The following is a 26,812-nucleotide window of genomic DNA, read 5'->3' as shown; positions in this document are numbered from 1 at the left end:
CTTTCTCTCTCCATCCTTCCCTTCCTCTCTGTCCTTTTTCTCTTTCCCTCTTTCTCTCTGTTCTTTCTTCTCTATCTTCCCTCCATCCCCCCTCCCTCCCTTCCTTCTTTCCTTCCTTCCCTCCTTCCACCCCTCCCTCTTTCCCTCTCTCTCTGAAGAAGAGCTGGTTGAGTTGACTATGAACAAGCAGAACTACTAGCGTCTGCATCTGCCTTCCTGACACGCAGGGAGGCACCTGCTCCAGGGAGGGTGAGGATGGTTCTCCATACATCGAGAAGCGGATGCACTAGGGCCGAGGTCATATTGAGCATCTTAGCCACAATTCTCAGTGGGGGGAGGGAATCACGCCCCTGTGGTGGCTGCCAGCTACAGTACAGAGATGTCGCTCCGATGAGACACTCCACTCTCATTTCCCCTCTTGGGCTTGGCCCTGGGACGGGAGCTCTGCTGACCTGGGATGCAAAGGCAGAAGCAAAACCAACTGGAACCATAGCCAGTATACTATAATAACCTTTAAGGGAGTGTAATCTAGAAAAATATCGAATCACTATATTGTACATCTGAAACTAATATAATATATTAAATCAACTACACTTCAATGAAAAATTCTTTCAGAAAAATTTTTTTTTAAATGGAGAGAAAGTTAAAAAAAAACCCCAAACTCCCAAAACAACTAGAACCAGGGAGTCTGAGACACATGTGTGAGCAGTGCAGGCTGTCACTAAACCACACCTGCTACAATCGATGTTTTGCAGTGAGAGTCCTCACTTGGAAATCTCCTCTATTTTTAGACAAAACACTTTGGCCCTCACAAAGCCAGGGGAAGGTCATCAGACAAATGCCCGGGTCTTGGGAGCAGCTGAACTACTTAAGAACACCCTTATGTCTTCCTCTTTGCTGTGGGTTCCTCAAACAGCTAAGATCTCATTTCCCAGGGTTAGAACATCCTTCTGGAGTGGGGGACCACTCATCTGGAGCACTGCACAGCTGCCAAGAGCCCTTCTTGGGATTTTCAAGTGCCCTGTTTTTCTTTCTGCAGATGTATGTGCCTCGTCTCTGTCCTCCACACCCAAGCTTCCTGGAACAACCACCAGACTTCGGGAACTTCTGGGTCCCTTGCAGTCCCTTGAAGGAAGAGTAGGCTGTGGGGCGGGGTGCAATGTTGCTGCATGAGTTACAGGAAAGGCAGGCAGGGCTGGGGTCCAAAAGCTCGGATGCAGGTCCTGACTCTGCCTTTTCTAGCTCCATCTAGCACACAGGTAACCGAGGAAATAGACATGAACACTACAAAAGCTATACACACGTAAAGTAATGATGCTAACTGGCCTTCGTGGTGGGACTGTCCTGGCCAGGAGGACATGGGACCAAAGACTGGAAGATTCCTGGGGGAGGAGGGAAGGTGGAGCAGAGGCTTCAGGAGCAGAGCCCAGCTGTATTACATCCGTTGCTGCTGTCATTTGCTCTGAATCAGTGCTTAGGTTTAAACAATCCCATTTTATAGACAGGATAGTAAAGCTCTCCAAGGTTGAGTGACTCGCCCAAGCCCCCAGCCAGGACTGGAGCCCAGGGCTGTGTGACCCCAAAGCTCACGCTCTTCCATTGGCACGTGCTGCATTTCATGGTTCTTGAGTTGGGATTTCGTCAGGTTGTGTGGCTGAGACAAAGCCTTCAATGTGTGGTCAGCAGAAGCGTTAGGGGCCTCTTCGAGTTTTAGTCTGAGTCGTCTGAGAGGCAGACGCAGCCATCACTCACCATTCCCCCGGGGAGCTGTTTATCGTCACTGTCGGCCACGGCCGAGTCACCTGGGGTGAGGAGGGCTCTGGTTTCTCACCTCACAGGTCATGTACAACTTGCCTTCCACACCAGAAGGGCGGGCCCCAACCTGGCCAAGCAGGCCCCTGGGAAGTCATAGGCAGCAAGTCTGTCCCACAGAAAGACTCCCAGAAGATCCCGAGTCTCAACTTTTAAGAGACTTTTGAATATCTTAAACCAAAAGTCTTCAGACCTTAGGCACGGTTAGCTGAAGCCCAGGGAAAATTAACCCTTTCTTCACTATGGGCCTTGCAGGAGGACAGAGGGTGGGCCTGCACAGTGGTAGGGAATTGATGGGGATCCTAAATCACTATCCGCTTAATAAGCAGAAAAGACACCCCAGCTATATGGCTGCTCCCTTGAGTGAAGACAGCTGGTTGTCCTCATGGATGCAGCTTTGGATGACCTTCCCAGGAGCACGTGGATCTTAAATGAGAAGCCCGCATTTGGATTTCTTTGTTCTTCTAAGCAGGACATGGCGGCCACTGTTTCCACCGAATGCAACATTCAAGTCATAAGAGAGTGTAAGAGTGAATTATCTTTTGCCTTCACCCTGCAAAGCATCTGTAAAAACACGTTTAATTTAACCAGCCAAAGGGCACAGTGTTTTGATGCTGTTCAATCTCTATTCTTAGATAAGAGCAGCTTCAAAGACAGCTTTGCATATTTCCTTTCACCTACCCAGATACCATGGGTACTAACTTAGACAAGTGTTTCCCTCTCCTCTTCAAGGTCATGGGGTTTGGTGCAAGAAATCTTTGCTCTGAAGCATCAACAAACACATTTTGGAATTTAGTTCTCTGATGCCTTCTCTCCAGAAACTACTCTGTGTGGTAATAAACAGAACCCAGTCACAAACAACGTATTTGTCCTTTTTAAAAATGCATCCCTGCCTCTGCTGTTCATCTCCCTAAAATAAAACCACCCACAGAATAAAGTGAGTAATTCCTGGAGCCAGCAGTGCCATAGCATTTTTTATTAAAATATGTCTGGCATGGGAAGTCTACCAGGAAATGCCCTCCAAATGAGAATTAATATCCGGAAACTTGGGGCAGTCTTGTGATGCTGGCCCACAACGCCACCACCTCCACCTCTGGGACAAAGATTAACAGCCTCCACCAAGCGAGGAAGACTTCTGCTTCTGAGTAATCTGGGACAAACACAAACTTGGGCTCCACTGGGCTCTGGCTTTTGAACGAAGCAAACATTAGAAGCCTGGCGTTCCTTAATCAAACTGATTTTCAACTTCTAAGTTTAGGTAATAATAGAGCAGGTGACTAGCAGCTTCGTGTCTGCTCAGAGTGGGTGCAGGCTTGATGGTCTATTTCTCAGGTCTTGTATCATCCTGACTTCATTTTGGCCTTGGCGTTGCTCTTTGATCATGCCACGCATGCGTGATGGCCAAAGTAGAGTTTTGCTAACTGAGATTGGGGTCCGCGTAAGAGAAGGGACCCTCCTATGTATCTGTTCTTTCTCAGAGCCTAGAACATCTGGTCCTCAGTGGTATTCCAGGTTTTGCTGAGATGGCATAAATTGAATTTAACCAGTATTTCTTGATCACTTGCTATATGTAGGCGATCTTGCCCTGGGTTGTGGGGCAAGATTTTTCAAAGTGGAAAGCCAAGGGACAACAAATTCCCCCCCCCCTTTTTTTTTTAAATCATAGGTATAGCTGAGAGTGTTATAATTCTGGACTAAGTTGTCAAGGAAATTTTTTTTTTTTAAACCACAACTGTGTGCAGAGCATTATTTTAGTGTTGTGGGGACTTACAGAAGGCAAAGAAGACCAAATGTGTGTTCTCAGAAAAGAACTTTCAAGTCTAAAGGTGCTGGAAGGCTCGGACACCCCAGGGACAGGTCTCGGTGGGGGGTTTCAGCAGGGGCTTCAGGTCAGGAAAGCAGTGGGGCCTGAACAGCTGGGAAACTGACCTGGGAACCTGCAGGGACCGAAGTCAAAAGGTTGGGTGGGTCAGCCCGATTCAACTGTCAATCCATTTGACAGACAGATTTCCAATCCAATCCAATCCAATCCAATCTCAATGAAGTGTTTTCTCAGGCCTGCTTTGTTTTGTTTGTAAAGAATGTTGTGCTCTTGGGCAAGCTCTGCCCAATGGCAAAAAGCCATCTGGGCCTCCTATATCTTCTGCAATTTCCCCAGCGTCTTCATAGCCCACAGGTCAAGGCCTCACAACTCGACGGGGGAATGAATGTTCATGAAACGGATGGATGGGGAGAGTGGCACACCCTTTGGAACATCCTTGGAGACTTTTAAAATCGAAGCCAGGCAGCTGCTGCACCAACCAGCTGACTCCCTCCTCCCTCCTGAGGCCTGTGGAGGATCTGCAAAGAGGTGAATGCCCCAAGAGGAAGCCTCAGGCTCTCAGTACTTCCTGTGGTTTCATTCTCTCCTCCAGAAACCACCTGCAGAGCCTCAGACTGCATGCCTCAACGTTCAGATCTCTCTCCATCCAGATTGCTCTGCCCACCACCATCTGATTCCCCCTCTTGCAGCTCAAAGCCTGCAATTGCTGTCTCCAGGGTGAGAAAATTGAAATTCCTTAGGAAGACACTCAGGGCCCCCCAAATTTGGCTCCTACAGACTTTTATTTTTGCATTTTCCCCCAAGAACGCCCTCCAAGAGCCGACATCTTCTTCTTGGCAGAATTCTTTTTAGATCTAGCTTGAAATTAGGAGACCTCAGGGTATAGTAAAGCCATTAATTTTTGTGAGTTCACATGTATAAATATATAGCACTTTTTACTTACTTAAAGAATTTTCAGGTCTATTAGTTCAACTGATTTCTCAAAAATCCTTAGAGGCTTGTAGAGAAAACATCACTCCCATTTTACAGATGAGAAAACTGAGGCATAGAAGGACAAGAGCCTTGCCTGAGACCACATAGCAAGTGGGCGGCAATGCAGCTCTCCTGATGCCCCAAGACTGAGAACAGATCATTCAATCCCTACCATAAAGAAGCGAGTCCTTTAAAAAAAAATCATGGCTCACTTTTCTTTTTTCCTCCCCTCACGATGCTAAATCTATGAAATTGGAACAACACATCAAACAGCTGAGGGCTATGGTCACGGCCCACAGACCTTTATGGAAGATTTGGTCTTGGCCCAAATTTTCAAAAAAAAAAGCCAAATGGATCGGCCAAACACAAGCGCAAATACTGGGCCTGTGCTGACAGGGCGTCTTGTGAGCTGTTTCTACAGGAAGCAAACACACGCAATTAACTTTGCTGTAACAATGCATGTGGTTAAAGGAAAAACAAAACACTCAGAGGGAGCCTGCACCCCACCCCCAGCCCCCAATTTCAAACGACTCCATAAATCTGAGCCTTCACTCTGAAGACTGACCCCTAATAGCAGGACACATGCTCACACGTCTGTCGGCATTTTGACCACTGTTGGTGGGGGGAGCATCTGAGAACCATTGTGACCAGCTGAGGAATCCACCCCAAGCTCCTGATCCCAACAGGGGGATGGAGGGGACCATTCCAAAGGCCTTAGGTGTCACCATTCTCTCTTCTCAGATGGGCAAACTGAGGAGAGCAAGCTTAAAGGATTTGCAGGTACAATCCTAGGCAAAGCATACGGCCAAAACAGGATCAGAGCCTGCTCCCCAGCTTGGCGCCCTTCTCCAGGGACCAGAGTTTCTCCAGGTCTCTACATGACAACCAAGCTCTCAGCTCTAACAATACAGGGCAGTGTGGTCTAGGCAGCAGACTCTTAGCCAGCAAGCTGGGAGATCTGAGAGCAAGTCTTGGCTGGATCTTAGTCTCCCCTCCTTACCTGGAAACTTTTGAGTCACACCTGTGTAACTGGTGCAGGCAGCAGTGCTGGCCAGGAGGGGTGAGGCAGTGTGAGGATCGTGGGACTGGCTAACTTCTCCTTGGTCTGCTCTGTAACCCTCAACCCCGATGTAGAAATATTTGCAGAGACTGGTGTGTGGCTATTACTGCACCAAGACTGTCTCCTCTAACCTACTCTCCCATATGAATGGAAGATCAACCACGCTCAACCCTCTGTCTCGTATCTTTCTGAATTTCCTAGGCATGTCAATGATTTTCCTGACACATTGTTCAACCCAGGGGTCTCAAACTTTGGCTCACTGTCTTATTTCTGTATGTCCCGCAAACTAAGAATGGTTTTTACATTTTTAAGTGGCTGAAAAAAAATTAAAAGAAGAATAGTTCATGAACAACTATATGAAATTGAACTTTCAAGGTCCATAAATAAAAATTTTCAACACAGCCCACTTATTTTTTACTCTTAAATTTTACTCTGTTACTCTGTAACAGAATAGTTGTTTTTGTATGACAGAATTGAGAAGTAGTGACATAGACCATGTGACCCACAAAGCTCAGAATTTAAACTACCTGGCCTTTAACAAAAGAAAGTTAGCCTTTTACATCAACTCTTAGTATAGCGTAAGAGGCAGGCTACAGAATCATCCAAATTGCATACCCACCCTACACACATACATTGAAAGAGAAAAAAACATAGAATAGGGGTTAGCTCTGGGTAGTAAGGCTATATGCAATTATTTGAATTTTTTTCACTAAACTTGTTGAACATAAAAGTATAAGACAAGAACACTAATGACATCAGGAAAATACAATTGTAAATATCTTATTTTACTGTGGACCAGATGCTGTTAGTGGTTGATGTGCTTCGTTTCATCTAATTCCCTCTTCACAGTGTACGTACTGTTGTATCTCTGTTCCACAGATGAGGAAAAGAAAATTCAGGGTGTTTCAGTAACTTGCTCAAGGTCATACTGCTAGTGAGAAGCACTTTGTGTGTTTATGATGGACACATATTAGGAAACAAAAGGGAACAGGCTGAAAACAGAAACTGGTTTAGGAAGAGTGCTTTATTAGAAATTCATAGAAGCCCAGTCCCAGCAGACAAGGAGGAAGTTAGAGATGCTTTGGGTACCCTTCCTCAATAAGGAGATATAATATATTTGGAAGTAGCCTCCCGAAAAACGGCAGAGCTCTGCGCTAATGAAATGGAGGCTGTGTATTCAGAAACATGTCAAGACACAACACGCTGACTTTCCAAGTTTTCCCACCAAGTATTTCTTGAATTAGTAATGACATATGTCAAGAAGAGGACTGGTTGACTGAACTATGGTGCTTCCAAACAATGGAATACTATGCAGCTATTAAAGAACCAGGCAGTAATCATACCATTGTTGCTGGTGTTGGCACTGTCATTTTGAGACCACTCTGTGGTAATGCAGGATAGAGCAAATGATGTGGAGTACTAATGCGATCATTTATGGTGTTCTTGGGAACTAGGATTCTCAGCATAGAGAACGGAGACACAGAAATAAGCAAGAAGACGTTAAATAAAATCCCCTACGGTTTTGAATTTGAATGGGAAGTGTCAGTATGAACTCATGATGCATTTTTATCACAAGCAACAACCACCTATTTCTTAGCTCTGGCCACTGAAAAGGCCTAGAAATGATGACCAACCCAGGAACAATGAGTGCCTATAAGTGCCCAGATTATGGTCTCTAAAAACCATTTTCCACTAAGAGGAGCCAGGGATCCCTGGAGAACTAGCCGATTCCAGGTCTGGAAAAGGATCTGGATGATCTTAGCTTCTCTGATATTTGGATGACATCGAAGACTACTAGGGTTATGTCAGAAGGAGCCAACTAGCCAGAGATGGTACAATCCAAGCATCAATAAAAAGAATATACAAAGTGGATTAAGACATATCAAATATGTTTAAACCCATGGATTTACAAGGATACTGATAAACACCAAAAAACCCTAATTGGTCACCACTGGAAAATGACAGTAAAACACTCAATATTTTTTAAATTGGCAAATAAAGGGAATGAATCAAACATGCATCCCATCTGCCCTATGTGAATTGTATTCTAGATTAATCAAATGGTATTTGCGTTTGAGTAATTGTATTTCAGTTAACGCATGGAGAAAGAAAGACAGGATTTGTAAGTCCTAATTAACTAACGGACCTAAACAATAAACACCAATGGCTGCTGAAAACCAGAGAGAGACAACTAGACACCATGTGCCTTCAGAGAGGAGAGCCCAACAAAGCCTACGAAGTAGTTTTGCTCACAAAAATCAAACTTAAATCCGATTAAATATCTAATTCAAACTACCAATTTATAGGAAATGCAGATGGTAGAAGGACACATTAAATAGCACCACAGGGTTGCAGTCAGGAAAATCCAGACTGTGGAATCTCTACAGCACAAAGTATCCAATTTCTTCATCAAATTAATTGCAAGGGGGTGGGAGACTGGGGAAGATGTAAAAGAAACCTGTAGATTACAAGGCCCTTAAGAGACATGGTGATCTACTGAGAAGTGTGGGCCTTATTTGGATTTTGGAATTTGAAATAATGATTGAAAAAGGTGTTTATGGAACTACTATAAATGTGAACACTTGCATGACATTTGATGATATTAAGAGATAATTACTAATCTGTTAGGGTATCGTGGTAATGTTAAAGCTAATACTTAAGTATTTATAGATGAAGTGATATAGACTTGGATTTGCTTTAAAACAACCCAGTGGTAGGTGAAATGTAGGTGGAGACACAGACAGAATGAGATCAGTCTTGTATTGATGATTGCTGAGGTTGGATGAAGGTGCACAAAGGTTTGAGGTTCTGTTTTTTCTACTTTTCCACATATTTACATGTTTCCATAATAAAAGATTAAAATAAAATTTTCCTAATGTCAGGTGAGTTGAGTTTTGTGCTGCAGATCGTTCATCTGGGAGCCTCTCCATCACTCTCCTCGCCAGGATACGTCACTATGTGCTTGGGAGCATGTATACACACACATACAAAAGTCTACCAGAAAAAAAAGATGTCTCAACTTAAACATTCTGCTTTAAAGCTGCAAAGAATGTGAGAGACTCATGATTTCATAAAACAAAGTCACTAAACTCTATAGAACCAAATCTGCCTGGCACAGGTGTTCACTGGAGTTCACGACCAGGGGGAGAGAAAAGACAGTTATGGGGCTGAGGTTGGTGGATGTCTCCATTCTGAAGTCCTGAGCCAATGACAAGGCAAATCTGGATGACGAGGGACACTGGTTTTGTTCTCATGCCATTATTTGCAATGGTCACTCTGAATCTCCTAAATTAGATTGTAACATCTGTAGGAGGGTGATCTGGCCAAATTCTCAACCGGGGACCCCACGGGTGCAAGAAATGAAGAGGGTTGAGGAGACAAGAGCAAAACCTTAAGCCCTGTCACCGGGTGTAGGATGACGGGAGGAAATAAAAGTGAGGGGCCAGGAAGTGAGAAACGGATCTGATGTTTATCTTTAGAAATGGCACCTCCCAGCCCTTAAGTTAGCCTTGCTGTTTAGGGTGGCTTCTGTTTCGTTCCCCAGCCTCACCAGCATCCGTTTGCTAATCATGCTGTTAGCATAACTGAGAGTCCCCCGCCCTGCCCCCTGCCCTGGGTTCCTTAAACCCAGAGCTCATCCTTTTGAGGCATTTCATTTATTGGTGAAATTGCCCATTTCCTTGTCTTTCTCCCCCACTAGGCTTTAACTTCCTGGAGGGCAGGGGCTTTGGTCTGTTCCTTGCGGTATCTCATTGCAAGGCACAAGGCGGGGAATATAGATGCGGAGAGTTGGAGGTCACCGTGCAAGCAGCGCAGGGTGGTCCTTATGGGGGTGGGCTTGACCCCTGCCCTGCCAGCTCACTGTCCCCACTTGGCTGATGTGCTCTGGTTTCCAGATTCTACTATGACTTATTGCAGGACTTCAGGTTTTGTAAAAACCCTTTGAGATTTTCCTAGAAAAGATAACACACATAAGCTTCCATTTCTGTGTAATAAGGTAACTCATCTAGGAACATAATCCTCCTGGAATTTCATTGTGCACCTACCTGGAATTGTATCCACTGATGACCTTATAAATAATGAAACCTGACATTGTAACGACATACAATGCCTTGGACGCGTGTTAAAGGGTGGGGTGGTGGAGGGGACACGTGAGCATGTCTGGGCAGAGCTATTCGACTAGATAAGCAAACCTGGGCATCTTCGAATGTGTATCTCCCACCATCCTTGACGTTCTGACTGGTTATCTCGTAGCTGTGAGAATCCAGGTTGATTGCACTTGGGGCCCCTGGAGCCAGAAACTCCTGCCAGATTTCTTCCACCCTTTTGGCCACATCCTGTAGGGGTTGTTTCTTGAGATCTTGGACAGCCAACCAGAACCTGAAATGGAAGCATAAAGACAGTCCATGCCAGGGGCTCAGTCAGTACCTGCTCTGCTGGACAGGGTCCCAGGACTGACATCCCATGGCTCTCATCCCCCAGCTGCCACCTCACCCGTCACAAAGGCTGCAGGGACTGCTGAGAATACAAAGGGTGCTCCGTTATTGTATTGAGTGCACACTAGAAGAGCCTTGTGCTTCTGGCTACCAGAAGGAGATTTCTCTTCCTCCACATCAAGGGTTCCCAGCTTCGGCACCATTACCACCTTAGGAAAACTCTTTGTTGTGGGGGCTGCTCTCTGCATTGAAGGATGTTAGTAGCAACCCTGGCTTCGACCCACCAGCTGCCAGTGGCATCCTTTCCCCAAGTTGTGACAACCAGAAAAGCTCCTGGACATTACCAAATATCTTCTGGGAGGTAAAATCACTCCCAGTTGAGAACCACTGCCTAACAAAGATGCCATGACACAGATAATGCCACAGCTTTGCCATAGCTGGTTGGGATCATTCGGAGGCATCAAAATGAAGCAAAGATCAGAGAAGCAGGTAGAGTCTTGAAGCCATTAAGAATATTTGAGCTGGAAGGACCCAGTCATTCATGTTATAGATGGAGGAACTGAGCCGATTTACAGCATCAGTGTTGAGTGTGGTGCTTGGCATATAGCAGGCACTCAATAAATGTGTTTGATTGCAGATGGGCTCATCTGGAACAAAGCTAAAGGGACATGTACGGGGAGCCTTTCCACCAAAAGATTCTCCAGGGAGCACAGGAGAGAAAAACCTCCCACTCACAGCCATATTTGCCTCTCACAAATCCCTTAGCATCAGCACAGTGTTGGGAAGAGCTGGCCTGAGCTGTAAGCTCTGTTCTGCTGAGAGCAGCAGCAACCAGGGCCGAAGCTTGCACAACAGCTCCCTAGTGGTGAGGATGGTTCCTAAGGCAGCGCTGGAGAGGGCTTTCAGCAGGACTCAGGTCTGGGTAGCACACTTCGTGCCCCGTGAGCAAAAGAGTACAGTTTCCCCATCCATGAGACTTGTGGACAGGCCCTTGGCCATGGGGTTCCCGCAGCCACGGGAATTGCACGTACTCAGGTCAGAGAAAGGGCAGGCACAGGAGAAGCCGAACGACGACACGGAGGAAAGTGCATTCAACCTGTCATTGAATTTCACCCAAAGTAAGACGTACTTTTTTTTTTTTTTTTTTTTTTTTAAGGTTAGGCATGTTTTTCTGTTGCTGTTCAGAGAAGTCTTTGGAGCCAAGTGCATGGCACAAAGGCACCACCTAGTGTCCAAGTGAGGTAATGCAGCTCCATTTCTGCAAAGAGAGAAGTCGTGTGTGTGTGTGTGTGTGTGTGTGTGTGTGTGTGTGTGTGTGTGTGAGACACAAGCACTGTGAGCTCCACCCCTCCCCCTGATTTGCCATTTGGGATTTTAACGATCTCCTTAAAGAAAACTCTCATGATTCCCTGTTGGTCCTGAAGAGCGAGAGGCAGGGAAAGAGACTTAATGACTTCACTCAACCAGAAGACGCGGAAGCCCTCATCCTGGGTATGCCCTGTCTGGGTGTCTTCCTCATGGCGCAGTGGGCACAAAGCAGGTGGAGGGATATATGACACACGTCTGAGAACCTCCCATCCCAGGGTAACCCTGAGATGCTTCCAGGCTCTTGCGTGGGAGCTGGGCAGGGAGCAGTTTGGTGGCCACTGGTTCAATTCCAGACCAGTCTGAGCCCTCACATCCCACCTCTTTCTCGGGTGGCCGAGGCAGAAGCCACCCGGGGCTCCTCTTACTGCCCTCTGTCGTCACCACCCCAGCACCAGCCTCCTGTCCTTCTGCAGCCGGTCTTTGGTGTTCACGCCCTCTGGCTACTCGGGGAGAGGGAAAGACTGATGGTTCCTTAACCAGAGCCCAGAGCGGTGGTGGGGGTACAGTTTGAAGGGAGCTGCTCACCTGCTCAGTTGTTCAGGCGGGCCCTTGAAACTCAGCTGGGGACTGGGTCTCCTCCATACCCCGGCCCACTTCCAGGTTCCTTAGGACTCTCTGCCCCCCGCACCCGGGTCTGCCAGGAAATGAAGGAGGCAGTTGAATGCTTGAGGTTAAAAATGATCACCTGGTGATGACAGGCCCTAGAAGGCTTTTCTCTTCTGGAGGACAGTGTTTGATGGGCAGGGAAAATTGAGGAAACAGGCTCTAAAAAAAGGAGCTGGTGTTGGTTTTTCAAAGGACTGGAGGGAGTGCTAACGGGCAGCTTGGAGAGTCCTCTGCAATCCTGTGCCGAGGCAGATGGGAGGATGGCCTCTGAGTCTGGGGCTGGAACAACCTCTCCGGGCCAGCATCCTTCCCCAGCCCACCAGACCCTACAGTTTCTTGCACACATGATGGTAGCCATGTGATTTCCTGCTCCCTCAGTCAATGTCACGGTGACATCACCTCCTGTCACATTCTGTCCCTTGTTCCATTCTGCTCTGAGGAGGAGCTCTGGGGAGGCCCTGAGGACCTGACAGCTTTTGGGCGCTGCCAGCTTCCTGTGGTTCCTGAGGTCTCAGGGTCCCTTTGGCAGATTGAGTTTGGAGCCACATTAATGCACGTCACTCAGTTGGGTATAGAGAATGTCTGGGGCGGGTGTAAATGGCAATTTCAGAATCAAATTTAATAAACTTTAACATAAAAGATTAAAAGGTTCCCTTTGTCAGGTAAAACCAAGAATTTTTTAAAAAGTACAAAAAGAAACAATAGGCGTGGGGGGTTGGTGGGGAGAAGGGGATGACACTTCCCAGAAAGCAGTTTTCTCCCCCTGCACACTGGGGACCCTCTCAGCCGTCTGTCTGCCTTGGGGATGACCTGCCCTATCCCTCTCAGGTGACAGCAAAAATGCTGCCACAACAGCATCCTGACATCCCATGCATGTTTACCATCACCAGCTTCGAAGACCTTTGTGTCAATTTGAAATTCAAAACAGGCTTGGTTTGTGTTTGCCATCTGTGAGCCCAAGGGCCTGAGCTGGGGGCTCTGAGCCCCTGCTGCCCGGCCACCCTCCCCTCGAAAGAGCCACAGGAGCTCCCCTCCCACACCTGCTGCAGATGGGAGGCCCACTGAGGCCTGCGCAGCTTCTGCTCTTATCAAAAGCCTGAAGGTACCGCTGCTCCTCTAGGACGCCCGTGGGAGGAGGATGCCAGCGGCGGCAGCAGATCCACACACCCCCTACTACCCCCGCACTAAGCCTCGGTGGCTTCTTGCAGCAGAAGGGCTGTCAGGAATGGTGGGCCACAAGGATGCAGGGATATCAGACAGACCACCTGTCCCGCTTTGCTGGAGTCAGCAGAGCGGGGAAGGCAGCCGTGTGCTGGCATGTGGTCCGCATCACTGGCTTAGGAATGCAGGTAGAAACCGGCCTTTGCAAGGAGGCAGACTGGGCTCAGACACCCCCGGGGCTGAGCAGCAGTGGACAGGACTAGAGGGCAGTGTGAGGCTGCCCCAGGCGGCCTCTCGTCTCCCGCCGGACCAGGGTGCTGGCAGGGAATGGATTTCCTCCTCTAGGCTGGAATGAGGGGGACCACGCAGCAAGAGGACGCTCTCCATCCTGCTGGGAGGTCTGGGCAGCCCTGGCTCCTCACTTACCTATCTTTCCAGAAACTAGGATTTTCATGGGTTAGAAAAATCCCGCTTTTAGTTTATTCCCAGGGAAAAGTTAACTCCACCTGGAAGTAAGGGTTCCTGTGCCCTCGGCTGGTCCACAGAGACTCAGGAACAACGGATGCTACTGGACTCAGTGTCTGGTTGGATTGGAATCCAGCCACCATCAGCACCACCAAAGCTGCGTTATGCTCTCTGGGCAGGGACTGAAATGCCACAGATCGTCCCAGTGCTGTGTGAGTCACTTCTGTGCCCATTAACCACGTGTTTGGTTAGCAGTGAACCCTACCGGGCCTGGCGACCCTTCCGAGGTCTTCCTAGGACGGGGGGTCACTCTCGGAGATGGGAGCTCTCCAGGCAAACCTGGCAACCCCGCTGTGCTCTCTTTAATTGCTTCTCCCTTCAGCTGACACCGTGTGGAACCAGGATAATCAATCTGCAGGTTAGAAGAACAACCACGTTCTCTCAGGAGACGTTACAGCTCATAAAAAATGTACAGGGGACGCTCTTTGCTGAGGGTTTTGATTTTTAACTCGTGCCCTGCCATGTGGCAGTGGGTGTCGAGCCAGGGAGGATGCAGTTTTGTGCAGGGGAGATGGAGGCGGGCAAAGGTGGCAAGGGACATCTGTCACCATTCTAGGAAAACAGAGAAAGCAAAGGAACAAGTCCGGTCCCTCACTGGGACTCCCTCCCACCTTGGCCCTGAGAGACCACTGCATTCCAGAGGCCTGGAGCCAACGGCGTCTCCAGGGGGCCCACCCAGTCCGCCTGGAGCCCCGGGCTCAGCCCAGGGTGCCACAGAGGGCGTCCAGGCCCACGCGGTGTCGTCTGCAGCTAAAGGCGCTGGCCATGCCCCATCCAGCACCGGGAGCTGCCGCCCCTCCCGCACCTCACGGGCGCACCCCAAAGAAAAACGAGCAAAGAGGACGTCAGCTTCCACTGTATCACCACGGACATCTCTCCTTAAAGGATCCAGGGTGTCCTTCTGCGATGGTGTGAACAGTACCTATGTCTCTCTGGGGTCCTCTGCTCTGTATTCTGAAGCTCTGGTATAGACTGAACCACTTGGCTATTTAACTGGCAACATTTTTCTAGGTGTCATGCAAAAATGTTAGGTACCCCTTTCGCTGGCAAGATGCAAGGGAGCACAGGAGGACAGGGGTGGAGAGGCCTTGGCTGTGTGTCCAGCTGAGCTCTGGTCTGGTTCTCTCTTTTGCCCCCTTACTCCGACGCCAGCTGCCTGGGCTTGAACTGTCCTGGGGAGAAGGGACCACCCCAGCGAGGCCGACACCACAGATGGGTAGGGGCCTCGAGTTGTGCCGCGTGGCACGGCTCTGGGGACGGCCACGCACAGGGACCGCAGGCTGCACGTGGCCGCCCTGACAAGGAGTGAAACGCATTCAGCTCCGAGCCCTCGGGCCTGGGTCACGGTGGGTGCTAAGCCAGCCTCTGTGGGCCCCAGGAATGACCGCAAAGGGAAGGCGAGGGAAGAAGCTGCTTGTGGGTAACGGAAGAGCCCTCAACCCCCCGCCCCCATCCAACTATGCTGAATATCATGAACGTGGAATTTGGGCTTCCAGAGAGGATTTGAGAAACTCTTGGACCAGACTTCTTATCTGCGGCTGTTCTGTTTCCTTTATCCTCTCCCCTGTCATGGATCAGAGGGGGAGCCTCTTTAAGTCTGGATTTATGCATTCACGCTGGGGGTGTCGACTAGTCACCAGCGCACTCACACACGCTCGCACGCACCCTCACCCTGGATGTAGCCCTCCGGGCGCGGGAGCCAGGAGCTGGCAGAGGCCCCAGAGGGGGTGGCAAGAGGTGGCGCTGAACACCTGCCGGGGACACACTCCACCGTGCACGCTGGCCTAAAGTGTGATGTGTATATCATGGCCTCGGCTGCACCTAGACTGGGCGAGGCAGTGCGAGCCAGAAGACGCCCTAGCTCCTGGGCCCCTCACAAGGACCAGGGCCCTGTGGTCGTTCTTCCAAGTCTCTGTGATGGTGCAGGTGGCTGAGAAATAGTCAGGTAAAGGGGGACTCTACTGCACCATCTGGGGGACCCAAGGGGCAGGGATGAGGAGTGGCCACGCTGGGACTGAACTGGTGGCACAGAGAGTCTGCCTGGGCGCATCACGTTGGCCACAGAGGGCACGGCTTCCCACGCAGGACTGCCTGCAGGCACAGCCTGGGAGGCTGGTCTGAGCACCATCCCAGTAAAGAGTTTTAGAGTCAAGCCTTCTGCTGCAAATGCTTGGTTAGGAATTGACGTGAAACTCTGAGATGGGTTTAGAATAACGCCTCAGCACAAGGAAAGAACTCTTTTGGGTCATAACCTGAAATCAGATATTCATCCTCATCTGGTTTACCGTAGGCACACAGCTGCCTAGAAAGGCAGCGACATCACAGTTAATCACCATCCACGCGTCCTCCCAGGACTTTTGGTGTGGGAGGGTCACACTGCCACATCTTTGCCCTTAGTGTCTTCCAGCTTAGAACACCCTCCCTCCCGCTTTCTTGTCCATCAGTATCTCGTACACTGTTCAAAGTCCAATTTATGTTTTGCCTACTCTGGTTTACATTCATCCTTTCCTTTTTAAAACACTTCCAAAATGGTTCTTAGAGTTTACACTCATTTATATTCATTTAATGATTTAAGAGTTTCTTGTATTTTCTCGTCAAGGACTTAACAAGGTCATTGCAGGCAAAGATCACGCATCCTGACTTTCTTGCACCCTTAGCAGACTCTCGGGGGCTGGAAACAGCATAGGTGTGTGATAAACACGATTTGATTGATGTCTGGGACTGATATGGCCTCTAACCCTGAATACATAACATGGATTTTGCACATTAACACTGGAGCAGACAGTCCTTTGCCCACAGTACATGCTCTTTTTAAAGTTAAAAAAAATGAATAAAGCCACTCTTTGAAAAATGCCTTTGGAAGAGGAAACTAAAAGAGAGCCTGGTGCCAGGAAACCACTGGGATTTCCATCTTACTCACTGAGAAAAGTCACCACTTGGCTAAGACCAGTGAGCAGTCTTAGATAAGCCATGCTTTGTGTATGTCTCTGTTTCCACATGTAATATGGCGAAAGCCTGAATAAACCATGTTACCTAATTTTTCATGATCCAGATCCCTGCCCCTTTTGATGCTCTCTCTTTCCTTCCTCTCACAATGGACACTCTGTTTTGAAAATTTTATTTATTTTTCTACTAAAGATTAACTTACTACATTAATACGTTTCCCTTCATCTTGATTAGTCATAAACCAATAAAAACAATCAGACTTCCTCCATGCAGTCAAGTGACCAGAGTAACCGCTACATGGGGTTGCAAGAATCCTCCGAGGGGAAAAGCATGTTTTCATCAGTTCTTACAGTTACGTCTCCAGTTATTGAATGATATTTCCTTTGTCTTTTTGCAGTTCTGAAATGAGCCCACTGACCCCTCTTTCTTCCAGTTAGCCTGTCAACTGCTTGGGACCCCAGACTGGGAAGTTTTGAAAGAGGGGGTTTCTGAGCTGCCTTTCCACCCTGAAGTTCCCAGGTTTTATGGTTGTAGTTAGGATGAATGGCAAGACTACGTTGGTTTGGCCATTGGGTGATTACTGAAGTCATGTTTCCAATTACTTGAAGGAAGGTCATCTGGATTTAAAGAACAAAAAATGCTGGTGTTCAAAGGTGGTAATCTGGTGATAACAAAGCTGCCTTTGCAATTGGTTCCCCATTTCAGCCTTAGCCAGATTAACTGGAATTTGAACCATAACATTTAATCGAGAAAGGGAGGGAGAAAGAGAGACTGATGAGGCAAAGGTCTTCATAGCCTGCACACAACTCAGACCTTGGAGGGACTTACCTGAGGTTTTCTGAACTGAATTCTGACTCCAGGAATCGCAGAAACTGGTCCCGTCCCACCTGGTCCTTCAATATCTCATCGAAAGAGAAGCCCCATCTCTTTACTCTCTGCTGGCTGGGCTCTTTGCTTTGGGGGAAACAAAGGTTTAAAAGATGATCAATACCAAGCAAAAACCTGCGTCACATTCTCATCAACAACTCGGATTGACTTTGCTGCCACGGGCCAAAGGGAAGTGTCTCATATTTAAGTGACAGAGTCCATAGACCCTGCACCAATCCCAAACGCAGACTGCTGTGCACTGACACTAGCCAGCAGTAAAGAGCCTCTTTCAAGAAGGTGTTTGAAAGGGGCCCCATCTAGGTGAGGGTCACAGGATGCCCACCAAGTGGCTGCTGTCCCCAGGAAATACAACCGCCCTTGATTTGGCTTCCCTGCGCCATTTCCTTTGGTTATGGGCCCAACTCTTGACTTTTTTCACTTAAAAAAAGAAAAAACTGAGGAGGCCTTAGGAATCTGACCTTTCATCAGAGACACTGCCCCCACCTCCTGCTCCTTCCTCAATCCACAGGGGAAAAACAGAGTCCAGTTTAGTCCAAGCAATGGCCAGCTGGTCAGAAATGCATCAGCTCATCCAGGATAAACCCATTCAGTTGTTCAGAGGCAGGATGGTGCGTTTATTCTTTGATTTAACAGCTACCTGCACAGAGTCTATGGTCTACCTCTTTCCCAACACTTCACATCTATTAACTCAGATTTGAATATGTTGCTATACTGAATGGTTTCTGTGGTTATAAAATAATTCTGAAAATTAAAATATCTCTGGACATTCACCCCCAGGTGACTGGTACAATAACCTTCCCTTGGCCCAACTCAAACAAATAATTCATGGAACTCACAATTCCTTCATTTCCATCCACTGTGTAGAAATGCTTTCTTATGACATATTTTGCATTATAGTTTTGTACCATCATTTAGCTTTTTAAGGGTTTATGCCATTGTCTCTCCAGCTATCGTGTGGGCCCTTTGAGGGCAGAGACCATGTCTCATGTATCTTTGTGTTCATAGTGCATTTCACATAGCAAGAATTTAACACTAAGAGGAAATCAATAGGAAAATGTGTACAATGATGTGGGTGGTGTGCCCTTATCCCAACAGCATTCTCTAATCGCTAGCTGCATGTCTTTTCCTAACTCTAATTTGTCTTCTGTGCCCATTCAGTCTCACCAAATTCCTGCCCCACACTGGGCATCCCAAACCAACACAGAGCAAAGACAGGTATCTCTCCCAGGGAGTCCTTCATTCCAGGTGATCTCCCAACTAAAGAGAATGGAGCAAATCTGCCCAACTGCGAACAACAAAGCCAGATTCAGAAGAAGCGGCTATCTATAAAAATACTCAGCTATCTTCAAAAATTTTTTTGAACTACTAGAAAATTACTAAACAAGGGATTGTTCCTTAAAGAGCAAATGTCCCGTGACCCCATCTCAGCCCCAAGGCTATTGAAGGAACAATCACAATTTTCTTTACTGCCCCAAGAACACCTGATGGTCCTAAATAGTCCAGTGGGGAGTGGTCCTGTTATTTGTTGCTGTGTAACAAACTATCCCCAAACTCAGTGGCTTCAAACAACAATTTCTTCTTCTCTCTCAGTATCCCATGGGCTCAGCTGGGTGGTTCTTGCCTGGGGTCTCTTAACAAGTTGTAGTTGGACAGCAGCTGGGGGTGGTGTCATCTGAAGGCTGGACTGGGCTGGACTGGGCTGGACGGCTCCTCACATGGCAGATGATGCTGGGTTTTGGCCAGGAGTTCAGCTGAGGCTGTCGACCTTATGGGCCCCTAAGGGCTTGGATTCCTCACAGCTTGGCCAGTGGGTTCTGAGAAAGAATGCCTTAAGAGCAGATGTCTCAAATGACCAAGGTAGAAGCCACAGGGGCTGTTTTATGACCTATTCTCAGAATGTTTCTTCTGCAATACTCTGTTGGCTAAAGGCACCAAGACCAGCCCAGATGAAAAGGATGGGCGATGTCTCCTCTTTTTGCAAGAAGCATCCCATGTGTACAAAGTGGGAAGACACCATATTTGGAGACTGACCATGCTAGGGAAGGAGCCGGACTTAATATCTTGAATGAACAGCTCTATGGCATGGGCAGTTCAGGGACAGCCTCTGGCTCTCAGCAGATCAGGCTGGCTAGGGGTAGATGCCTTTGACCAAGCAGGATTAGCCAGGTTCCTTGTAGTTCTTTGCACATGCGCCTGTTGCCCAGCAGAGAGAGAAGCCAAACCTGAACCATGTGGTAAGAGCAAATTGTGAACCACAATCCTGCTGGCAATGCCAGGTTTTTGTTAGATCCACTATCTGGCTGATGGCACATTTCAGGAATACTTCCCAGAGACCCTCTCCTGGTGGTGTTTAGACTACAGAGTTCTCTCCAACTGAGATCTGGCAATTTGGGGCTGATTTTTCCTTGGTGGTGAGCCCTGGCAATCACTATTCTCTCTACCTGAAGTTAACTTCTCAGGGTTTCCACTAAATAGACTGGAGGTGTAGTTGCCCGTCCTTTAAAAGGGCAGCCTTACATGGCCCTCTGAATATGCTCTTTCTCATTTTGGATTTCCAGATCTAATCATCTGTCTGAAAAGGACAAAGGATTAAAGCACAATTCTCTCTTATTTATGTTACATCCTGTGTCATCCTGCCAATTATTCTGTTAAATCCGTCACCGGCTTCCACGGGGTTGTCTGTAACCTGCACGTGACCAAGACAGTCATGTTCATCTCTGTAGAATCCAGATGTTGTCTGTGATGCTCTCTGTGCTGGACATTGTGAAGAGTCTGTACCCCTTTGCCCGTGCCCAGTAGAAGTCAAAGCCCACCTGGGACAAACATGAAGTCCCAAGGGACTCCTGCCTTCTCCCGTGCTGCCTCTATGCCACGTCTTCACCCGTCTTCAGCCAAAACCTCCTTCACATGAAGTGGGTGGGAGGGTGGAAGCCTTTACTGAAATTGGAGGGCCCTGAGACGGGGGTACACGTTGCACCACCCAACAGCAGACAATTTAAAAAAATCACACACTTGATATTCCTGTTTTGAAGAGTCCTTGGACACCTCAGACCTAGGGGTTTTCCTGGCCCTGCACAGAGGCCTGGTCTCTCCCCTTGTTCTGCTCCTCTCACTGCCCTGAAGTCTTCCTTCTCAGGGACAAGATGCACACTCATCTCATTTTCTTATGTGGCGCAGCACCACCTCTCCACTTGTTGAGTCTCAGCCACACCTCTGCCTTGAGGGCCTGACTCTGTGCCCCAAGTGACATTAATGCCCTTTGGCAAACGAGGAGGAGTCCCGGGGCCCGGTGGTGAGACAGCACGTTCATTCACCTCGCTACACTGGTATCTCGAGAGGCTTCCTTGCTCAGAAGGCAGCACATAGCAGGGTCTCAATAATATTTGTTGAATTAAACTGAAACCTAGAAAAAAATGACCTTTGATTATTTTACTGGTCATCTTCAGCCATTGGTTCATGGACAGAAACCACCTCTAGACTGACCCAGGATAGGCAGCGATCCCTGACTCCGTGTTATCGAAGGCAGGTTCCTAACCACCGCCAACATCTGACGGGGTGCGAACGTCCTACTGGGAGAAGAAGCGGGGCCTCATGGCTCCTTTTCATTTTCACTTGTATCTAAGGAAGTGGTTCTGCTCGAAGGCAGACCGAACACTGCGCATGTCAGGTTAGGCGTCAAGATGAGAATAGAAGCCTGAGCAGTAAGAACAGAGCCAGAGCACTGCTCGTCGGGGCAGCAAGTCCCTCGGGGACAAAGTGCTGACAGGCTGGGGTAACCCAGCAGGCCAGGTGGCTGCCATTCTCCCAAACTATCACATGGGTTTTTTGCTGACTTTCAAGAGAGAAGGAGGAAATCCCAGTGTCATCATAGTGAATTAAATCCATGCGCCCACCTCCCCTCCTTTCCCAAATACAATGAAATGGCCAATGAAATGGTCACTTCCCCATCTACCCTCCATCCAACCTATGCTTTTTGAGTACCTACAATGGGTCTAGGTGCTAAAATAATTTTAGGTCCTATTTAGAAAGAGAACCAAGCGGGGGTGGGGGGGTAGGGGGATGTGATATGGAGTGACTGGCTGGGTGGGGTGGCCGCTATAGATTGGGTGGTCACAGAAGACCTTTCTGAGGAGGGGGCACCAATGCTGAGTGAGACTTGAATGAGAAGGGAAGCCAGTCGTGTGAGGGTCTGTGGAAGTGGTCCAGGAAGAAGGAACAGGCAAGAGCCTGGAGTTCAATTAAATACTAAAAAACAAAACAAAACATAGTGTGTAGAGGCAAAGAAATTTCCTGCCAGCGGAGGGCAAACGGTGAGGAATTTCTGAAAGGTATGAAGCAGGTGGACTGAACTGGTCACAAACCTGATCGAGAGCCATCTGAGCCTTTAGTGAGAATAAAGTAACTGGGGGTCCCCAACAGAAGCCTGGGAAAACCCCAAGCTCTGAGCAGCAGGACTGGAAGTGGGGGCAGCTGGTGGGCATTGAGCAGGGGGCATATGGAATAAACTCAGAAATATGGGACACGGGCTCCATGTCGCAGAGAGGGTCTTCCAAGGAAAGGGTGGGGGGTGTTCTCTGGCCAGCTTCTCATATGGGCAATAAAACCAGAAGGTGGTGCCTCTGTAATCTAGGGCTGGTACAGCAAATATGGTTGGGAAAAACATCTCAGCAAGGCAAGGAGACTTCTAAAGACACCCAGGTTTTCCCCTACTTCTCGTTGGTTCCTGTAATCTAACTGGGTTCCCCAAGTTCCCTCAGCAGAAGGGAGAAGCATGGCGTCACTGGGGAGCACCATGGACAGGAAACCGCAGAACTTCAGAAACCCCATCAGGGCCTGAAACAGAGCAGCACACCTGGCTGCTGGGGTGTCACGCCAAGGAAAGGTGGGGCTCGAACCATCTGTGGACCCCCGTAGCCATCATCCCAGTCTGTTCTTGGACCATATGTCCAGGACACAGAGGGGAACCCCATCGATTTACCTGTGTCCTCCCATTAATGCACTCAGGAGAAGCTGTCCAGCCAGGGGAACTGCTCAGAGGAAAGCCTGCTCCACACCAAGACTTCTCAACCTGTGCTGTGCCTCAGGATCACCCAGAATGCTTGATAAAAATACAGGTACCCAGAACCACCCTGGGCATCTGTATTTTAATGAGCACTGCAAGTGATTGTGATGAACCCTGTGGTTTGAGAGCCACCTGCCCAAACAATTATTGAGGGAACTCTCACCAGCTATTGGTACAGCCCATCCGGACCAGGGCTGTACATTAGCATAAAATTTGAAAAAATACCAATGCCCCAATGACAGAAATTCTGATTAATTGACCTGGGGAGGAGGCTGGCCATTGGTACTTTTTAATAAGCTCTCCAGGTGGTTCTAATGTATGGAGAGGGTTGAAAGCCAAGACCTTCATTTATGATAACCCACAGTACCCCAAATTGTTGGGTATACGAAGACTGATCTGCTCTGAACAGTGACTGGAGTAATGAGACAATGAACAGAAACGATGATTCTCTGATCAATGACCCCCTGTGAAATAGACTAAGTGGCAAAAACAGAGGGGAGATGTGAAAAAAAAAATCTGTATTCCATCCTCAGAAAGGCTCAAGAGGATAAGCATCACTAGCACGGAGCAGGCTACTGAGAAAAAGCAGTCCAAGAAATATTACAAATTCTTGGAAATGAAAAGCATGATTGTCGACCACCCCTCCCAACACTTAGTGAGAAAGGAAAAACTCATTAAAGTATAAAATCACAGAAGGGACACCATTGAAAACCGAACTGATGACTCTGAAGAGTAATTCAAGGAAGTCTATCCTTGAATATAGACTAAAAAGACTAAGAGATGGAAATTATAATAGAGAAAGATAAGAGATATGGCTGCTTCATCTCAGATGACTGGACTTCCTACAACGGATTTCCTGAAAAGAGAGAGTAGAATGGAAAAAAGAGTAGCAATGATTTTTTTTTTTTTAAGAAAGAAAGGAAGGAAGGAAGAAAAAATAAAAGACTGAAGTTAAAGAAAGATTTAAGTTCTTGGATCAGATTAAAGGGACTACCAAGGGCATGCCAGAAATATTAGAAAGGAGATACCCATCTACATAATCTTTTTCTTTTGATGTTGATTGAGAAATATGTCTCAAAGTGTAGGTTTAAAATATATCAGGTTAATATTGCTCTGGGGAAGAATGCATTTGGACGTGGTAAAGGAAAACTTCTAGTTTTCATTTTTTACTTCATCATTATTTGCATGAAATAATGACATTTTAAAATAAAACATACTTTTAAGTAAGTATGGCTGGACTAGAAACTAGAGTAACAAAAGCTAATACAAAACTTGATTAATAAAATAAAAGTCAAGGAAGAGGAAAAGAAACAAGAAGAAAAATTACATGCAGAAAGCATAAACCACCAGGAAAAAGACAAACTATATGATCCAAGTAAATGTGACAGTTTTTATATCCCAATGTCCAAGGCAAAACACCCCATGAGAAAAATGGGCAAAGAACACAGAAACGGACAAGCCACGAAAGAAAAATGAGTATCTAGTAATCACGAGAAAATGTCCTCAAGTATATTAACAAAGAAATAAAAGTAAAATGAGATTTTTATTTTTTTCTATCAGATTTCCAAAGATGAAAAAGATTGATGATGCCTGGGTTGGTGAGGATGTGGGGAAATGTGAGCTTTTAAGCTGCGGGAGTGAAGAAAAGTTGTTACTGTTTTGCTCCAGGGAAATCTGGCCACAGGAACTAAAATTAAAATATGCATACCATTCCCAGCAATTCCAACCCCGGAAATTTATGCTAAAGAAATAACTGGACTTGTATACAAGGATGTTCCTCGTATCATTGTTTATGTTAGTAAAAAAAAAAAAAAAAGAGGTTATAACCTAGATATTTATGAGCTGGGGATTGATTAAATTAATTATACTACACTCAGGCAAGAGGACATTATGTAACTATTGAAAAGCATAGGTGGGTCTACATGTGTTTACATGGAAAGATTGCCATGATATGTTGCTAGTTAAAAAATTATGGGATAATGTATAAATAATGAACCCATTTATCCAAAAGAATATGATGTATATACATGCATATAAACCTAAACGGATAGACCCTAAATCAAAGGTTTTCACACTTTCTTAGTTCACGGTGCCCTTAATGCCTCAGTAAGCTTTTCACAGTGCCCTGGGCCAAAAGCAGCACCACTGAAAAAACTTAAAAGCTTTTTTTTAAATTAAAAAGTCATTTCCAAAGAACTTAATCTGTATTTATGTCCTAATGACTTTATAGCTATTTGAAATACATATAAATTGAAGGAAAAAATATGTTTACTTTGTTCCCAAATGACTACATGTGTGTTGTAGAGTGCTGGACATCGTTTCAAGCTCTGGAATCAGACTGGACCCTCATTTCCTATTCCATTTTGATTTTTGCCCAGGACTTGCTTTTTATCACAACAACTGCCCTGAAAACCCAGATATGCAAAGATATGACATCACTGAAAGGAATGTAATGTGATCTAATGTTGAAAATGGTGAACTACCGTAACTAGCAGTTTATACAGTATCTGATGTAGGTCGAACATCACTGTTTCCCTCAAAGACTTAGGATTCCCTGTGGTAACCCTGTGACTTCCCCGCAGTGGCCCAAGGGAACCGTGGCATTAGGCTATCAACAAAAGCTCTTTCTGGAAAATGAGATTGGGTTGGATATAGAGAGAGTTTTCTTTATCATGTGTGTCTGAATAGTTTGAAAATTTTTATAATAAGCCTCTATGACTCTATTACTCTTTATAAGGTTTTTCCATTAAAAAAAAAAAAGCCAGAAAAAAGCAAGAATGAAAGTGAACGAGAGGACACAGAGAAATGAAAAACAAAATAAAGAGTCGTCTAGCCGAGGGGCAGAGGGTGCAAAGGCGCACCTCGCTGGGTTTGTGTGTGTGTTTCCTTCTGTAATTGTGAACGTGGTTTAAGTTCCTCTGAGCTTCAGTTCCTTGGCTGTTACGTAAACACAGTCGCTTCTCTCATAGGTCAGGAGCTACTGATGGAACCATCGCTGTCCCGTTACTCCAGGAGAACAGAGTGATGGAAACTATGGATCTGGAACCGTCCCGCCTGGGTTCTAATCCTAACTCTGCCACCTACGTGCTGCGTGACCTTGAGCAAGTTCATCAACTCCCTGTGCCTCAGTTTCCCATCTGCTCAATTGTGAGAATAGGACTTATCTTTTGTGAGGATTCAATGTGAGACACTAACTACGTGGCCAGTACAGTGGTGTTGTTGCTAATGAGTAAGGAACTCACCTGGGGGGTTACTTGAGGGGTTTCTGTTCTACTGATAGAGTCAAGGAAGTAATGAGACAGGAAATAATGTAATCTCACGATCCCATGCATTTCCCCCCACATCTCTCCCACTCCCAAACAGTAAAACACTCTTTTCCCCTTTTTTACCTCATCTCTATGTCCCATAAAGCGGTATCGTCGCTGACCCAGGGGTTGGATGGCTCCGCTGGCGTGATCAAAGGGTCATATTCCACATACTGTTCCGTGTAGGCAATTAGGCTGCAGGAAGGAAGCAGAACAAAGAATGGCACTGATGTCCTCTAAAAATTTGTACTCTGTTTTACACAAACATTGTATAAGTCTTCATATAATTCTAAATTAAGGGGAAAAAATTACCTTCACTCCCACTTCCAAAAAATCAAACTGTTTTCACTTGTCCTTGTAAAGCTTCTCATGATGAACATACTGTTTCTGCATTATTGCAGTCATAGTATACACAGGCATTTTATATCTTTTCCCACTTAACTCTTTCCCCGAACCTTGGTGCGCCCCTCCCTGGTTATGCTAGCCTCACTGATACACTGGTCCAAACCTGCTGTGTATCATCCTCCCACATAGGCTACAGATCTCAAGGCAACTGGGGCACATAGAGGATGCTACAGTTTTTCTAGGCTGCCAACCCAGCATTCCCAACTGGAGGACTTTCTTATCATAAAGACTTTAAAATCCTGGCAGACCAAAAGAAGTTAACATATTATAAGCATTTTTTCCCCCAAAAAGTGACTTAGTTTTTCTAGTTGTAATTTAGATAACCACGTAATCTTTCAAAGATTTTAATTTTTATCAAAATGCATGTAGATTGTTAAAACAATAAAATAGTACTAAATGATTTCATGTACAAAACAGAAATAGCAGTGTTTTTTCTCTTATCCC

At 46.7% G+C, this 26,812-nt stretch overlaps 1 protein-coding gene across 5 annotated transcripts in view; it reads right to left on the bottom strand.

Annotated features, from left to right (window-relative positions):
* The window catches only part of RGS6 (regulator of G protein signaling 6), a 474,528-nt gene that overhangs the window by 28,788 nt on the left and 418,928 nt on the right, over positions 1–26,812 (bottom strand). For 4 of the 5 annotated variants that reach the window (XM_032482302.1, XM_032482301.1, XM_032482304.1 and 1 more), the window contains exons 13-15: positions 26,048–26,158; positions 17,537–17,662; positions 9,860–10,046 (exon numbers count right to left, since the gene is read on the bottom strand). In XM_032482302.1, the coding sequence (XP_032338193.1) occupies positions 9,860–10,046; positions 17,537–17,662; positions 26,048–26,158 (424 nt within the window). Of the gene's footprint in view, positions 1–8,545; positions 9,620–9,859; positions 10,047–17,536; positions 17,663–26,047; positions 26,159–26,812 lie in introns of those variants that run through there. The other variant, XM_032482305.1, reaches the window with a different exon arrangement.

Source organism: Camelus ferus, chromosome 6 (assembly GCF_009834535.1).
Source record: "Camelus ferus isolate YT-003-E chromosome 6, BCGSAC_Cfer_1.0, whole genome shotgun sequence".
NCBI lineage: Eukaryota > Metazoa > Chordata > Mammalia > Artiodactyla > Camelidae > Camelus > Camelus ferus.
Note: the sequence above shows the minus strand (reverse complement) of the source record. Positions and strands in the feature narration are given on the sequence as shown.